The sequence below is a fragment of the Rutidosis leptorrhynchoides genome, chromosome 6 (genome assembly GCF_046630445.1).
Source record: "Rutidosis leptorrhynchoides isolate AG116_Rl617_1_P2 chromosome 6, CSIRO_AGI_Rlap_v1, whole genome shotgun sequence".
Classification (NCBI taxonomy): Eukaryota; Viridiplantae; Streptophyta; class Magnoliopsida; order Asterales; family Asteraceae; genus Rutidosis; species Rutidosis leptorrhynchoides.
This window is the reverse complement of record NC_092338.1, coordinates 122,123,317-122,141,408: the sequence shown is the minus strand read 5'-3', so window position 1 is coordinate 122,141,408 and position 18,092 is coordinate 122,123,317. Positions and strand designations below refer to the sequence as shown.

The window sequence follows — 18,092 nt, the reverse complement described above, 5'->3', positions numbered from 1 at the left end:
ATCTCAAGAGAACAATCAAAATTTTGACAACATTGAAGATATTTTGAAGGGGTCATCGAGTATCGCCAATGAATTCAATAATCATCAATTTGTTAACTTGACATCTCCAACTGATGAATTTGGAATACACTTCGAAAAGGAGATTTTCTCTAATGGCAAAAAAGATACTACGACTCCTCCTGATTTGAATGTTCCATTTCAAACTGCAGAGATTGTTCTTGAGCATGATGCTGATTACCAACTAAGTGAGGATGAAGAGAAAAAGATTCTTCGTTCACCATTCATTGAACAACAAGCGTATAGAATCTATGGTGATTCTGATCTTGTCCTTTCTGCATCAATGAGTGTTCTGGGTGCATGGAAATATCATAAGAAACCAGAATATCTCAAAGCTTATCTGAGTGTTCGCAATAAATTTAAATTGAAGAATGAAGAGAAACTTCAAATTCAGCGGAATTCAGAGATCAAAAGCATAAATAAGATTTTGATGATTAATAAGGATGAAGTGAAGATGCCATTGTTTCATGTTACAAGAATGGATGATGAGGATTATCAGTTTTCAGAAGCGGATTTTGATAAACTGAAGATGGACGACATTATTTTCATTTACAATTATTTGATTAACTTGAATGAATCTGCAACAACTTATCATGCTATTGCAATGAAGGCAGTCTACAGGTTTATTCTTGATTCGATGAGATGAATGTCTGTTCATGATTTTCAAATGGGATTGGAATCTGAACACAAAAAGCTCGGAATCAAACCGCCAAATCAAGTGATTGAAGAGCTAAGATACATGTCCTTACTTGAAGTGAGCGACTGTCCATATAGGTTTGCATTTGTCAATTCCTACTATACAAAGATCTTTATCAGAGTCTCAGATTTCAGAAGATACTCAGACGGAACGTTGATGTATGCTTTCAAATACATGAGATGGAGACTGATCAATAACTACTATTCAACTGAAGATAATGAGATTGTCAAGTACATTCTCACAAGATTGAAAAGTCATCTCAAAACAAGAGTGAATATACGAAGATATGAGAATCTCAAGGGATTCAAATCTAAAGTTCACTTCAGAGGAACAAAGTTCCTTTAGCTTTCGATAGGATTATATTGTAAAGTTCACATTTAACACTAAGGGGGAGATTGTTAGGACCCCGAAGTTGTATAGTGTTAATGTGAATTAAGCTTAAATGAAGGTTCCTTAGAAGAGGGCTATATAAGGAACCTATGTAGTCCTAATTAGATAGCCATTGTATTGTAACTGAGTTCTAGAAGCTGTGGAATTTAATTTGTACCGATTCTCTCTCATACCGAGTCTTCTTCCTATATACAGAATCTCACTATATCTTATCTTTTCTCTCAATCTCAACATGATCTGACCTATCAATAATCATTATTAATTATTAGGTTAATTAATTTGAAGATAGGTTCGACAGACTCCAATGAGTTGTCACTCAATTAGACAATACCCCCCATCTATTAATAGTCAATAGTCCAATTTCCACAAGTGTCGGTCTTTTGTCCAACCCCCAATTATGGTACAAAATCCAATAACCCCATCTTAATATTTAGTCCAACATCACGATTACTTCGGCTTAAATAAGCATAATAATTACTTAGTTACGATACATTAATTTAAAAAGGAAGAACATAGCTTACAGTGGTGATTAATCGCGTAGCGTTACACGGACAGAGTTTCGACTTTAAAACCCGTAAAACATTTCTTACAATAACCCAATTATTATTAATCTTAAATTAAACTTAATATTATAAATATAAATATAAATTACATAAGAAAGAAAGAAAGAAAGAGTATGAAGAGGTGAAGGTGTATCTATTGGTGCCTCAGTGAATTCCATTTTATAGGCAAAATGAATTACTGTAGCAAGGTGGAAAGTTAGCTGGAAAGGTAGCTAACGATAATTCAATTCACTGAATTGAATTATTGATTGAAATATTTTCACTTATGATCCTTTAACTATGCTCAATTAACAACTTTTTATTATTTATTATTATTCTTATTATGAATTATTTAAATATTATATTATATTCTTGAGCATAGTTAACTTGTACTTTCAGCTCAGTTGCGTCGAGCGTTGAAAGTTGGTTCATGTCTCGGTTCCGGATTTTCGAACGCCTTTTCGTATAATTTAATATCTTGTACTTTGCGTTTTGCGGCTTGTACTTTTGTAATTTTGAGACGTTTCTCATCAATAAATTGAACCACTTGAATTGTACTTTGTACTTTTTAGCTTTTTGGTCATTTGCGTCTTCAAATCGTCGAATCTGTCTTTTGTCTTCACCTTTTATTATTTAAACGATAATTACTTGAAATTAGAACAATTGCAACTAAAAGCTTGTCTTTCTTGAAGGATAATGCTATGAAATATATGTTTGTTTTTAGCATTATCAGTAGGAGAGATCAACCTGCGGGTTGGGTTCCTCATGTGGTAGCCTAGACAATCGAGGTGTATATATATGTGAATGACGCATCCATCGCGTGTGGATTATATATATACACACGGTGGTGGAGGAACTTCTGGTAAGCCCCAGTTCGATCAGCTGGTGGTTAATGGTTTGGCCGAGCCGCCAGAGTCTCTGTAGACGGCACTTGGGTGATGTTTGTGTGTTAGCCTTTGTGACATGATTAGTATGATGGTTCCTGTATACTATTGCTTGTAGTTAGTTTTACTCACTTAGCTTCGTGCTAATTCCCCTCCATCTCCTCCCTGCAGGTTGTTAGTTTTTTTAAGTGATGCTTTTTGGGGAGAAGACGGGCATGGTGATGTTATGTTTGACAGGAGTCAACTCTGATGTCGTTTTGCTTTGTTTAAACAGTGACATTTTGTAAACATTTTGTAAATACGTCTGCTCCATATAAACATGTATTTTGTTAAAATGACACGTGACACTAGTTGTACTGTATTAACAATAGTTATTGTTTATTTTGTAATTAATAAATAAATGCTTCCGCCACATAAAAAAAATTAGCGGTGTCACATGGTACGTGATGGATACGACCTATGGAACCGGTAAATCGTTTTCTATAGTCCATAATCTAGTTTGTTTGTTCCAAACAAACTTTGTTGGAAACTCAACGTAAGTTAATTTCATTGCTTCTTCGTACGTCTGGTTACACTTCATCCATTCAAGAAATTGTGATGTATTAACCGAAGGTTGATCTAAAATATTCTCAATATAATCTTCTTCATCAAATATAATGGAATTTTGATCTTCCAAGTGAAAAGCCAATAGTATAACAGTAGGATTTCGATTATGTATATCAAATTTTAGTATCCTCCAAACAGCCTCACAGGATTATATGTATCTGTAGTCATAGTATTCTTTCATTTCATCGGTTTCTTCATTGCATATGCATGCAGTTATTCTATCATTTCCTTTATTGATATATTTGAACAAATACCTAATAGCACCTATTTGGTTACACCATTCAACATTTATGTGAGCTTGATATTTTTTAAGAAGAAATGCATTGTATGGAATAACATTTCCATTGTCAAGATCATGACCTTGTTTGTTGACCGTTCTGCCATCATCCCTCCATTTATATATCGGATATCCATCGTGATCTACACTGGTAACGTCTGCAAAAGGTTTTGGAAACCTTTTTGTGCATTTTTTTTTTCTATATGAGTGCATGGACAACTGGGATTCTTTTCACCACACGGGCCATGAATCATATACTCTGTCACGAGTCGGTATAGTTCTGGATCTTCATCCTTGTCCGGTAACTCAGCCGAAATATACTCGTCAACATCCTCGGGTTCAAGCATTTTATCACATTCATCAAGGAAGATGCATATGTGTGCGTGGGGTAATCCACGTTTTTGAAACTCAATAGTATAAAGATCTGCAATGAGAGGATAAACATCGATCTTTTAGGCAAATGTTTTGTAATATTAAACAAAAATAATACATATCATTTTAAAGTGAATTATTAAAATTAATGACACGCTTTTTAATGAAATAAAACATACCATCCTGTACCCGTCCAAAAATGTTGTTTTTCTTGATATCATCCATTAGTCTGTCGAGTTTCATTTTAAAAACTCTCGACTGGTATTCAGGCTTATCTTCTGGACTAAAATATGTTCCCTCTAATGCTCTTGTTATCTCCGGGCATTTTGAATTACACGTGAAAGTTATGAATAGGTCTGAATAACAGTATACACGACACAACGCCATAGCATCACGGTAATTTTCAATCATATACCTAGCACTACATGTGAAGGAAGAAGGCAACTTTACTCGATTTCCCAACATACTGTTAATGACATCACCTGTAAGAGTAGCTTGTGTGAGGTTTGAGAATGTATCTGCTCTTTGTATTTTCGGATTGTTTCTGATGTAATATATTCTTTTGGACTCGATCATTGTGTATGCATCTGCCAATAATTGCTGATGCAGCTTGCGCGCCATATGCGCCAGAGTTGGTTCGAACCTATCTTGTATTTTGTATGCAAAAAATTCCCGCATAGTTACCTTTTTCTTCTTACTTGTGGTTGTACCATTAACGTCTCGATGATCAATATCCGGCCTATATCCATCTTCGGCATAAGCAAACAACAAAGGATATTGCAGTGCCAAATACTGGGGATGTAGTTCACAAATTCTCTGTAACCCATCTGAAATACTATGTACAACTATGTCCCTCTTATCAAAATTCAAGTCGATGTCACCAACAACTAAGGCTGTAAACGAGCTGAGCCAAGCCCCAGCTTAGTAATGTTCGAGCTCGGCTCGTTTGGTTTTAAGAAAGCTCGAGCTAGAGCTCGGCTCGACTCGAGCCTTAGAATTTTAGCTCGAGCTCGCCTCGTTACAAGCTCGTTTTTTCTAAAATGTTCAATCAAGCTTAAGCTCGAATTCAGCTCGGCTCGTTAAGAAAATTTGAGCTCGTCAATGTATTTGAATGAGTAAAAGCATGTTAATTAGTGGTATCTCATAATTTAATTCATTAGATGTAAATCACTATTCTCTATTTTTAATTTGTAATACTTGAACTAAAGCAAAAGTTAATCATCTGTGAACATATCATTAAAAAGGTTTTTAACTTCTCATAACATATTACAATTACGAACTTAATTTGACATGTGAAATTTAAAATGTAAACAAGATGTGCAAATAATACAAAATCATTGATAACATTCTACACCTAAACTTAAATAACTCTGTAAAAAGATTAAAACATGAATATCTTCATTCCAAGTTCGATGAGCTCCAAAGACTAATCATAAAGAAAGAACCTGCATTTAAAGAAAAGGTAAATTAATACACTAACTTATAAAGCAACAGTGACACTCAATTAGTAAAACATATATATTCTTACATTGAAAAAAAAAAAAAAAAAAAAAAAAAAAACCTTATAAAGCAACAGTGACACTCAAAATTCCATATGATTTCTTAAATTTGGTAAATGAAATGTTGCTTCAAATTAGTAAGACTATGATAGTTCACATGTATTTCTATAAGTAATACGGGTACAACTTTAAGGAGTGAATGAACAAGGAAGAAAAAATAGCATGTGTTAAAAAAAAAAAAAACTAAAATAAAACATATACTTTATCTTCAATTCCAAGATCAAGAGTTGACAGAGTTTGCTGTTTAATTATCCGATTTCGATCGATCCTGTATGAATCTATGTATAAAGACGATGTATAATGATGTTTGCAAACGATGTAGAACAACTGCAAATCACATAACTAGATATCACCTCTAGTCTAGATTTCACGTTCTACCGAAGGGTTAAAAGTCAGCTGATCGAGCACTTGTTGGTTGTTTATAATAATGGTTGTTCATTTGTTTTAGATTTAAAGAGTAGTAGAGTAATGGAGTATGAGATGTTTGAGGGTATCTTGAAGCTATAATGAAAATTCAACAGTTGATATGGGATTTTTTTTAAAATAGTAATTTTTTTAACCAGACTTGCAAAAATGGAAATTTATCAAAAAACGTTACGAAAATGGTAGAATCGAAGTTCCAAACTTCGGTTTTGCCAAATCCGAAGTTTGGAACTTCGGTTTTGGGTGAGGTGTCAGTAGAAAACCAAAACCGAAGTTTGGAACTTCGGTTTTGGTCAAATCCGAAGTTTCAAACTTCGGTTTAGGGTTTCTGTATTTTTTAACCTTTAATTTACTTAAATAACTTAGATTTGACAGTTTTTTTTTTACTACTATTACCTTAAAATCAATAACAACATTATAAACAATATAATATTAATAGTAGTTTGATGCAAAATACAAATTTTTTGAACAATACTTTTATTAATATCAAAATCACGGTTACAAATTTTTGAAAATAAAAAAAAACATAATTAAAAACCAAAACAACACATACAACACATAGAAATTTAACACATAATTAAATTAGATGCAATGGAAGAGGTTGGTTTTTCACAATTGCTTCGTTTTTGATTAAATTCCATTCATCTTCCTCGCAAAGATGCTCGAATTTTCCTTTACCTTCATTCCAAAACATCACGCCCGAGTGTTCTACAGTAGCGTTTTCTTTCAGCCACTCAAACACCTTTGAAAGTTGTCCATTGACTAACATCCACATTTTGAAAGTACTTATATTTGTACCCATAGTAAAACTTGAATTGTGGTGAAAACTGGCCATTCCAATACACATTAATCTGAACAAGAGTTGGCGACATGTTTACAAATTGAAAAGTTAGGTTTGGAGAAGAGAGTGATACATCCATTTCTTCTAATAGATGTCGGTTTATATAGAGTAGTTTATAATTGAAAACCGGCATTCCAAAATTCGGTTTCAGTAAAAGCTGCCGAACAGTAAAAGGTAAGAGGTAACAGTCTAGTACCTGAGAAACTGAATTTTCAAACATCAGTTTTGCATGCTTTTTCTGAAAGGTCTGAAATTGAACTTTAAAACTTCGGATTAATTTGTAGATTTACGATTATAAAAGTGAATTTTGATTGTTTCATAAACACATAACAAAAATGGATCCGAAATACGTGTCAATTGATGTGTATCATGATTGTGATTTTGAATGGAATGATGGCAAAACAGAACTCTCTAAAGGGCCTAAAATGACGTTTGATAATGTAGATGTTCGGGGCTTTAATAAGGAGAAGTTGAATGAGTTTCTTCGAGAAAAGCCAGCAAAGAATCCACGTTCAATGGACATATACTACTACAAACCAGGAGTTGCTGAACCCGAAGCAATGTGCTATGATGAAGAATGGTATACATTAGTAGGAAAAGCCTGTATACTTTCAGAAAATGATAAGGCTAAAAAGGAACATATATTTCATAGCAATATCCCTCCTAAATAATAGGTTTTCATATGTAATTGTATTATATTTTCATTGTAATTGTTTAAATAAATAAGTGCGAAGACAAAAGGCGAAAACGAAGATTTGAAGACACAAACGTCCAAAAAGCTCAAATGTACAAGATACAATTCAAAAGGTTCAAATTATTGATGAAAAACGTCTAAAAAGACAAGAGTACAAGTTACAAAACGCAAAGTACAAGATATTAAATTGTACGCAAGGACGTTCGAAAATCCGGAACAGGGACATGAGTCAACTATCAACGCCCGACGCAACGGACCAAAAATTACAAGTCAACTATGCACATAAATCAAATATAATATATAAATAATTCTTAAAAATTATATATATTATATTATTATTTAATAACGTCGACAAGCAAAGATCCAAAATGATGTGAGCTGGAAAATCAAACACCACGACTCGCGGAGTTTGAAGGCCAAAAACTCCACGACTCGCGGAGCTGTCAGAAATCAAAACGCCTATAAAAGGCCATGCATTCGTTCGATAAAAATAAAAATAATAATAATAATAATAATACTCTGTGATAAATAAATAATAAATATATATATATATATATATATATATATATATATATATATATATATATATATATAGTATAGATTAGTGTTATATTAGATTAGTTTGGGTTATGTAAAAGTTATTTTTACGGGTTTTAAAGTCGGAGCTCTGTCCGTGTACTACTACGCGATAAATAATCAATGTAAGCTATGTTCTCCTTTTTAAATTAATGTCTCGTACTTAAGTTATTATTATGCTTATTTGAGCCGAAGTAATCATGATGTTGAGCTAAATATTAAAGACGGGGTAATTGGGTTTTGTACCATAATTGGGGTTTGGACAAAAGAACGACACTTGTGGAAATTAGACTATGGGCTATTAATGAGCTTTATATTAAATTAACGATACCTCGTTAATTTAATATAAAGGTTATGATTTGACGTATCTATATATAACCACATACGCTTAATCGGACACGATGGGCGGGATATTTATAAGTACGAATTATTGTTCATTTGACCGGACACGGGGATGGATTAATAGTTAATGGACTCATTAAAACAGGGGTGGATTACATTCAAGGGTAATTGGTGTAATTGTTAACAAAGTATTAAAACCTTGGTTTACACACAGTCGATAACCTGGTGTATTCATTAAGCAAAGTATTAAGACCTTGTTACAGTTCGAATCCCCAGTTAGTTGGAATATTTGACTTCGGGTATAAGGTTAAATTTGCCGAGTAGTTTATAATTATGACCGATGAACTATTATGGACAAAAACCAGATAGGTTTCAAATACATCCAGGACAAAGGACAATTAACCCAGGGTAATAAATAATCAAAACGTCAAACATCATGGTTACGGAAGCTTAAATAAGCATAATATATTTTATTTCATTTTTCCTCGTACTTTTATTTATTGTCATTTTAATTATTGCTATTTATTTTATATTGTTATTTAAATATTGTCATTTACTATACGCTTCGTTTAAAATATAAATCGACAAACCGGTCATTAAACGGTAAACCCCCTTTTATATATTATTATATATAATTATATATATTTTGTACAAATATAGTTGTTTAAAAATATAGTGTGCAATAAGCTCGCTCCCTGTGGAACGAATCGGACTTACTAAAAACTATACTACTCTACGATTAGGTACACTGCCTATAGTGTTGTAGCAAGGTTTAGGTATATCCCATTTGTAAATAAATAATTAAAACTTGTGTAATTTTTAATAGAATTTCCTTGTAAAAAATATAACTATTTCGTATACACCTTAGCTTTAACATCAGAAAAGATAGAGTTTTATGTTTTATTTGGTGTTTTTGAAGACGCACTTGAGTTCGATACGATGTATATAGTCACGGTGAATACTATTATGCACCTAGACCTTTTATGAATTAAAGTTACTTGTAATAGATTAGTACTTGAATATGATTAGTAACGTGCAATTTCATTATTTCAACAATACTTTTTTATTCATAAACATAATTAGCGATTACAGCAAACAAAGTACAACAAATTACTACTGAAAACCTATGGCATTCTAGTTCTTGGACAGGTGTTCCTGTTGTGACCTTCAACCCTGCATATACCACACTTTGGTTTTTTCTTTTCACGCTCATCCATCTGGTTCTTAATACGTTTTGTTTTCTTCCTCCCCTGTGCTTAATCAATCTTGATGGATCGGCCATAATGTTCCATTGTATATGTGCCCAGTAGCTCGCGTCTCTTAGTGGATTAAAATGATGGCTATGTTGCTCTCTCCATGTAGGAGTTGTGTACTTTTTACTGATGCATTTATTTATATCCTCGTTTAGATGGCTACACACGGAAATGGCATGAGAGCAAGGTAATCTTTGGTGTTGCCAAATTCCACATGAACACCTTTTCTCTTTAAACTCCACTGTGTAATCGGTGCCACCTTCTCCACTTCTTTGATAAGTTGACTGAACCTTGAACACACTTTGTTGTTCGTTATAACATGTTGTTTTGTATCTTTGAGCTCTTTTTGCTCGTTCATTAAAGATGTTAAACATGTTCTTGGACAGTGGTGAATTACATTGCCTTGCATCCTGACTTTGATCGTAGAAGTGTTGTCTGGTGTAATCAAATGTATATTCAATACACGCTTTGATCGGCATCATTCGGGCATGACGAAACACATTGTTGAGGGACTCAGCAATATTTGTCGTTGTGTTACCCCAACGACTCCTCAGTCTGTCCCTATACACAGTCCACTTGCCTAAATCAGCATCATGCAAATATTGCCAAGCCTCCATACTAGCCTTTTTGATGGCTTTGAGGGAATTCTTGTACAATATTTGATTCGTTGTTGAACCGACTGTCCAACACAAGTGTTTGAGCGATTTTACTTTAGGGACTTTGCTCAACAAGTTGCTACGAATGTGGCGCAAACAGTATCTATGTTCCTAACCATACGTTTGAGCACCCATTGCATACAAGATACCTGGATGTCGATCAGAGATGACACACAGCTTTTCGTTTCCAATAACATTTTCTTGGAGCATTTTCAAAAACCAAACCAAACTTTCATTACTTTCTTCATCAACTAGTGCAAAGGTAACGGGTATAAGTTGATTGTTAGCATTTTTGCCAACTGCTGTTAACAACTTACCCCTATAACTACCTTTCAAATGGGTGCCATCGATGCAAATGATCGGAATACACAATTTAAATGCTTTAATGGCTGGACCGAATGCCCAAAACACAAATTTAAATGTGTCGAAATCTTCTTCAATTTCAGGTCCATTTTTAAACACAACAATTGTGTCTGGTTTGGTAGAAACTAATTCATTCAAATAATTTGGTAGTTGAATAAAATTACTTTCCCAAGTTCCAAACAATTGTTCAATTGCAATACGCCTAGCATTCCATGCTTTACCGTAACGAATTTGATGCTCAATTTCACTAGCAATTAAGCTAGAGGATAAACAACGATTGTTGTTTTCCGATACGTGTCCATAACACGTGTGTTCATCTTTCCATTTTGTAATTTTCCATACCTTCGACCGATTGTGAGTCGAACCACTTACACACTAGCAACAATAGCATCTTTCTTGTGGACCCTTGTAACTTGAGCTAGTTGTTCTACAATGTGCTTGCCAATAACCCAGCTTGCTTTGTGTAACAACTATTTCTCTATTATGGAGTATATTCCATTTCTGAACAACATATATAAGTTCGGATTTGTTCTGGAATACCATTCCTTTTGAAATAATACCGATCTCCTTATCATAAAAAACCCATGAAGCTTCTTGGTCATCATCGAATGTAAAACTATTACTAGCTTCACTTTGATTAACAAACCTGAAACGTGAAACTGGGGCAGGCTCCAGCGGTGGTTCCACTTGATCATCTCTACCTTCGTCACCGAAAACATTCTTTTCAACACTATAATCAGAAACTGTACCGTCGGTTGCAGTAGACATACCATCATCTGAGTCTACTACATTTTGTACTTCATCTCTTCGTTCTTGTTCATCTTCAACAACTGTTAAATGGTAGTTTGATGTTGATGGACCACCCTTCAAAGTTTGAATAAGATCCATATAACCCGAACCTTGTGCGGTTGAAAAAACTTCCTCAAACTGAATTTCAATTTGAGCCTCGTAATTTGGATCATTCTGAGAATAAAAATATATTGTTTCCAAAGTGTTATCATCAGTAAGTTCACTTTTCCATTCATTTCCATTGAAAAGTACCCACAAGAACATTTTTAACGTGTGTGATCTTTGACTCACACCTACGTAATTATACACCATTTGGTTTAACTGCATACAGTTAACCTTGGTGTTCAACACAAAACTCCTTCTAATCGTTGTGTGATCACCAGTAAGCCAACCATTTTGGAATGAAATTTGGCCTTCCCAAAGAAAATGAACCATGAATGGACGAATTATAGACATTTTTGTAATTGTTGATGTATGAAACTGATTATGATTTGTTTGAATTGTGTTGTTGGTGTTTGAAACTGACTTTAAAATGTTTGAATTGTGTTCTTGGTGATGTTTGTGTTTGAGTTCATGATAATGGTGATTTAAATAAATAAAAAAAGATGATAAATCAGATTTGACATGATAGGGTAGCAGGTTTCAGTCCATAATTGAGACTAAGGTTGCAGGTTTCAGTCCATAATAGAGACTGTTGAAGCAGTCTGAAAAACCGAAGTTTGAAACTTCGGTTTTACTGTAAACCGAAGTTCTAAAATTCGGTTTAGGTTTTCCACTGACACGCAGGCCAAAACCGAAGTTCCAAACTTCGGATTTGGTAAAACCGAAGTTTGGAACTTAGATTTTACCATTTTCGTAACGTTTTTTGTTAAATTTTCATTTTTGCAAGGCTGGTTAAAAAAAATTACTATTTTAAAAAAAATCGTTGATATGGGGAATAGAAATAGACGTGCATAACCAAAAGTCTAGTAGCCTAGTGGGTTTTGTGCTTTGGTTAAAGACAAAATCAGATATACTGCACGCGTTCTTTTGAATATTGAATAAAAATTTATATATATATATATATATATATATATATATATATATATATATATATATATATATATATATATATATATATATATATATATAGGTAGGATCAAGAGGGAAGTAACCAATCGAGGGGAAGCGGGGGAAGCAAAAACTATTTTTTTTTTTAAAAAACTTTATTCACGAACATTATAGATGGGATGAAAATATGAACATTTAATAAAGACACTTTGTGATAAATATTTTTATTTTGGCGGGAAAACACTCGAAGAAGTAATATATAACAATTATCATGTTTTTCGAGCGTATGTTGAGGTTTTAGCTATTAGGGTTTAGATATTAGGGTTTAGATATTGGGGTTTATAGGGTTTAGATATTAGGGTTTAGAAATTTAGGGTTTAGGGTTTAGATTTAGGGTTTAGTTTTTAACATGAACGGTTTAGGGTTTAGGGTTTGGTGTTTTGGGTTTATGGAATAAACCCAAAACACCAAACCCTAAACCTTAAACCCTAAATCATAAACTCTAAATCCTAAATGCTTAAAATTTTGATGTGCTCATAGTATTATCGTATATTTTAAAATAAGAAGAAGCTCAACATAATAAAACAGAAATAAATGCTTACACTGCAGATGGGTAATTCATTACAACCTACATATGTAACTTCTTTGAACCACTTGTCAATTTCCTTAATTAGTGGAGTCAAGGTAGGTGCCAACGACGCTTGAGAATCCTGAGTCGAATGAATTTCCAAAAGCCTAAAAAACATATATCAATGGATTTATATGTAAGTATTATAAAAATGCAATGACCGTTTTTATTGAAAAAAAGTAAAAACAAATAAGGACCAAAAATGTAAACTTGGTGCGAAATTCATGAACAGGTTCAACATCAACATTTATCATGACTTGAGTGGAACTCCAATCAGAACGAACAGTCATATCTTGTACATGAATAAGTAACAAAATTTTCAATCAAAAAAAATTAGAATTAAATAGAACTAAAATAGAAAATAGTTAACATCAATTGTGACACCTCCATGTTTCTTTGTCCTGCCAAATTGTATGATCAGTATAACACATTCATCATCACCTGCTTCCTTCAAATGATTTTGAAAATCCCTCATGAACGTTCCTCACAGAGTACACGACAGAGGTGTATCACTGGTACCATTATAGTAACAAAATGAATGTATGCCAAGTATTAAATAATTTACAAATGTCAATATAGTAAAATAAGAAATAATTATGCAATAAAATGTATAATTTAACATATGTAGTATGCAAGTAACATACTTTAGATCTTTCAAGTCGATGACAATATATTTGGACTGCAGGTCGTCACCATCACGATATTGTTTTTCACCACTGTAATTAGTGACCCTAAAACCAAAATAATGACATAAGATATAAACTATAGTAATAAAACAAATTTGTATATAATTTAATTTTTTTATTAAAAAAATAAACCTGCAGTTACTCCTTCTGATACTTTGTTTTCAGTAAGTAGATCTTCAAAAGGAATGAACTTAAACCCATTATGTCCATTCCACTCAGATGATTCAAGTGGCAAAACAGAAGTCTTATGGTTGAAATTCAACTTCGAATCATGACACCAGTGAGTCGTCCTACCTCTGAAAGGATTGTTTCTAACAAATACATTGTTAAAAATGTAATTATGTTGTGTTTTTAGGGTCGTCGCATACTTGTCCTTATAGAAATTCCTGATGGTAACTCCTATACGATCACCCTGATATAGAAGCAGATAATGATTATATGAAATTTAGTTCAATAGCATATATTTAAATTTGAAACAAATATAAAAAACATGAATAATTGATGTACCTCTTCATCAGAAATGATCAAGTCAAGGAAAGGTCGACCCTGATCAAAATTCTTGTTAACAACTGTTTCCATGAACAAAAGTTTTACCCTAATGTTGACATACACTTTCTTTGGGTTGATTTGCTTGATCAGAAACATGTTAGGAGACATTTTCAATAAAAAGTTTTTAATAAATATAGGGAGTATGAATAACCAATATTTTGTACGTTGTTTGGTGAATATAAAGTGTGAGATGAAGTGAATTATATAATGGACTATAGGAACAATAGTATCAGTTATTTTTGGGATAAATCCCACGATGGCTAATTTACAGTTCAACAGAAGATTAATATGCAGATTTTTAGGAATTCAAAATAATTGCCATATCTTTATTTTTTATCTTCTCTTCTCTACATTTTACAAAGCATGAATGTCACATCCTACTTGTCACACTCACATTGTCCCATCATTTTAATTTCTACTTGGATTTTTTTTTAAAAGCCTGTCAAATACTACAGATTACTCTAACTTCCACGTGACATCAACATACCGCCTATACGTGCCCTCTAAATTGTCGGATCTGAAAACCACATTTTCATCCGTTATAATTTTGGGTTTTCAAAACCTCCCATCTTTTCTCTATCACCCTCTACACTTTTGCATCGATACTCACCTGCAATAGGAATGAAATCCATACAACCTTCTACATTAAACATCTTTTAATGTCAAATATACCCAATGAGCGACGATGACGGTAAATCGCCAAATCGCTATTTTTCCTATTTCTTTCTTCTACTTTCAACTTCAAACCCTAACTCTAACTGTAGGTATGAATCATCTTTCTATATTTATGATCTTGCGATGATGTAAATAATATTGCAGATGATCATTGAATGAGATTGTTACTATCATGTTTATTGTTTCGATATGACTACAAGTTTCTCAATTTTCGACTGAATCAAGATAAGGAATCGTATCCGACGGAATCAAATCACAAGAATAGCGATTTGTATACAGGTTTGCGTTATCGTTTTCTATTTTCTATCGGATTTCCACTTTATGTTTACTAATAAAACCTATTTAAGTATCTAATTAACAAAATTAGATGTTTAAACATAATCAATTTGATAATAGTGACTCACAACGATAATTTACTTGCAGGTTGAAATCATTCTACATCGTTATTATGGATATAGATTATGTGTATAGTATGTCTCGGAAGGTATCGAGAATGTTAATAATTAAAAAAAAATTCTTACTGGTATAACACATGCCATGTAATTAATTTTACTTGTATTTTTGTTTTATGTAGTTAATACGTTACTGTATTGTTAGCTCTGCATATTATGTGAAGGAAAAAACCATGTTAAACTCACACTAATTCACAAATTATATTGTTGGTTGTTGCATACCAAGTGTTTGATAAAAGTTTTCAATGAATTCCAGGTAGTAGAATGGATCAACGAACATTTGAAGATGCAAAGGACATATGTTGTAAGGCCAAAAGCGAAACATCAATCAATCATTGTTTGGTTGCATGATCTTGGCAATCATGGTTCGAGGTATATTCACGATTTATTCATGTTACATTTATGTTATATATGCTTATGCTTATATAGTAACAACTTCGTGCTGAATCATATTGTGCAACTAATACAATCTTGATGTCTTTTTATTTACTGTCACAACTTCTGGATAACCATCCTCTTTAAATGTTATTTGATTGACTGGTGTAAATTTTGAAACCTAAAGTTTTTTGGTTGAATCTGAGCAATCTTAATTTATATATTTCATCTAATAAAAAAGACAACATATCGAGTTTAGGAACCGAGTATCCTATGATGCAGATGTTCGTAACCAAGATGTGGGCCGGGACAATTGGGGTCAAATCTATCAACGAAAGAACAAACAGGTGATTGGGCTTCAAGAGTATTTTGGGGAATATATGTTTGGCCCAATTGTTAAGGGAAAATAACCAGGAGGAGTGGAACAAATTACCTGCGGTTTATGGAGTCTAGAAGGATTCCAGTTGTTTTTTTTTTAATTTCAAATTCTAGTTGTAGTTATCCTTATCTTGTTTTGGTGTTTAAATAAGGCATGTGTGCCATCGTGCTAGGCATTTAGTTAATTTTCATTTTTTTAAGTTTTAGAAATAAAAAAAGTAAGCCGCAGGCTTTTCTTAATTTTTCAGTTCTATGCAATTCGTATCTGTAACGACCCTGGTTTTTCCAACATCATTTATTAATAATTATTATTATTAATACGTGTGATTAAACGAATGTATGTTATTACATTTGCATGTTGCCTTGATTGCCCGTACTTGACTTTTAAGTGCCCGAAACGTCTTTGTGACACACGAAACTTCACGAATAATATTTTTTAGATATTATTTGCATTCATGATTAGTTTTACTAATCATTTTAATTAACTATGGCTATTAGTTAATTACTTGGGCTTTAATTGGGTTTAACTTGTGATTTATCGAACTCGAGCTTTAATTAATGAAATGGACACTTGACTTGGGCTTACAAGCCCACCCTACAATTATTAGTGGACATTTAGCCCACTCTTTTAAGTGTAAGTATCAATTAGATCATGAACTAGTTAGTTAATACTTAAAGGAATCTAGTTTGCTCATTATCCCCATGTAAACAACCCTTTTAACCAACTTTTAACCTCTTTACTTGCAAGTAACCATCAAACAAACCTCTCCCTCTTTGTGGGCTGCAAACCGTCGACTTCAATAAGGCTAGGAGGAGTTTTTTTCACATTTTATAATACCTTATCTTGTAATCTCACACACACACTTCATTTCAAACTTACACCATACTTTCCTCTCATAGTTTTCTCTCATCTTTCCTTTACTTGTAAGTACCAAGAACATCTTTCTCTCTTCTTTTCTTCTTGCCAAAAACGAATTCAAAAGACCCTTGAATCATCATCATGCTTTGTTATTTTTTTTTAATCTTTGTTTACATGTGTTGATTACTAGTTACTTGTTACTTACCTTCTAGCTTTCAAGAACAAACTTACTAGTTTGATTTCTTCATCTTTATCTTGTTATAACAAGAACATTCAAGAACATAATCTATCTAGTTATGTTCTACATATTTTGTTTCAAAAGATTTAAAGTTTATAATCTTTATAATTGTTACTTGTGTTCTTGTTTGTTGTATGTTACTAGAATACCACCTTCATGGTTGGTTTAGGCTTATCTTTCATTTTCTTTATTTCTTATTGTTAGTTGCTTACTACACATTTGAACAAGGACATGAAACCAACAAGAGCTTACACTTTGGTGCAAGTACCATGGATCCAACACTTGGTTGTGATCTTTCTTAGTGTTCATGAACTTGTTCATAAACTTACATGTAACCTTGGTCATGATTACTAGTTAATCTTGATCTTATATTTCTTGGATCTAACTTGTTAGTTCAAGAACAACACTTTAAACTCTCTAACTTGTGTTGATTTGACTTAAGAACTATAGATCTAGACTTTGAGTCTTGAATCTTCAAGACCTAACTAAGAACTATGTTCTACAAGCTAAGATCTTGCTTACTTAAGTTCAATTCAAAGTTTGTAACTTATTATTGTTTTAAAAGTTCATGTGTGTGTAGATCTAGGACTTGATGTAACTTTGGTTCATCAAATTCATGTCTTAGACTTGCACTAAGGTTATGATGGACAAATCTTGGTTAAGATGATGTATACACATCCATGAGTGGTGCACTTGAAGCTAGACGCATCAAGGATGAGAACCATGATGAGCATCCAACACCAAGATCACCGGAACCCTTGAAAACCCACTGCATTCTGTCCAAAAGTTTCTGACCTACTGCTTCTGGAACAGACCAGCAGACCTGGGCTGTTCTAACCTTGATTTTTAGATAGAACTTTTCGAGTAGATAACTTTTCATA

General features: G+C 33.0%; 1 protein-coding gene across 1 annotated transcript; it reads right to left on the bottom strand.

Moving 5' to 3' along the window:
- Nucleotides 1-3,324: 3,324 nt before the first annotated feature.
- Nucleotides 3,325-6,679, bottom strand: LOC139854035 (uncharacterized). Its single transcript, XM_071843362.1, has 4 exons — nt 6,550-6,679; nt 4,005-4,718; nt 3,689-3,877; nt 3,325-3,611 (listed from the first exon to the last, which is right to left on the bottom strand). The coding sequence occupies exons 1-4, from the start codon at nt 6,677-6,679 to the stop codon at nt 3,325-3,327; spliced, it is 1,320 nt and encodes a 439-aa protein (XP_071699463.1).
- Between the last annotated feature and the right edge of the window lie 11,413 nt (nt 6,680-18,092).

What these genes read in the sequence shown, in the direction of transcription:
- LOC139854035 (XM_071843362.1), bottom strand. Translation starts at nt 6,679, where the DNA reads ATGTCGCCAACTCTTGTTCAGATTAATGTGTATTGGAATGGCCAGTTT. An exon ending in TCAATGGACAACTTTCAAAG is followed by an intron (nt 4,719 to 6,549) that starts GTGTTTGAGTGG and finishes GCTCGTTTACAG; the next exon opens with CCTTAGTTGTTGGTGACATC. An exon ending in TATGATTCATGGCCCGTGTG is followed by an intron (nt 3,612 to 3,688) that starts GTGAAAAGAATC and finishes AACCTTTTGCAG; the next exon opens with ACGTTACCAGTGTAGATCAC.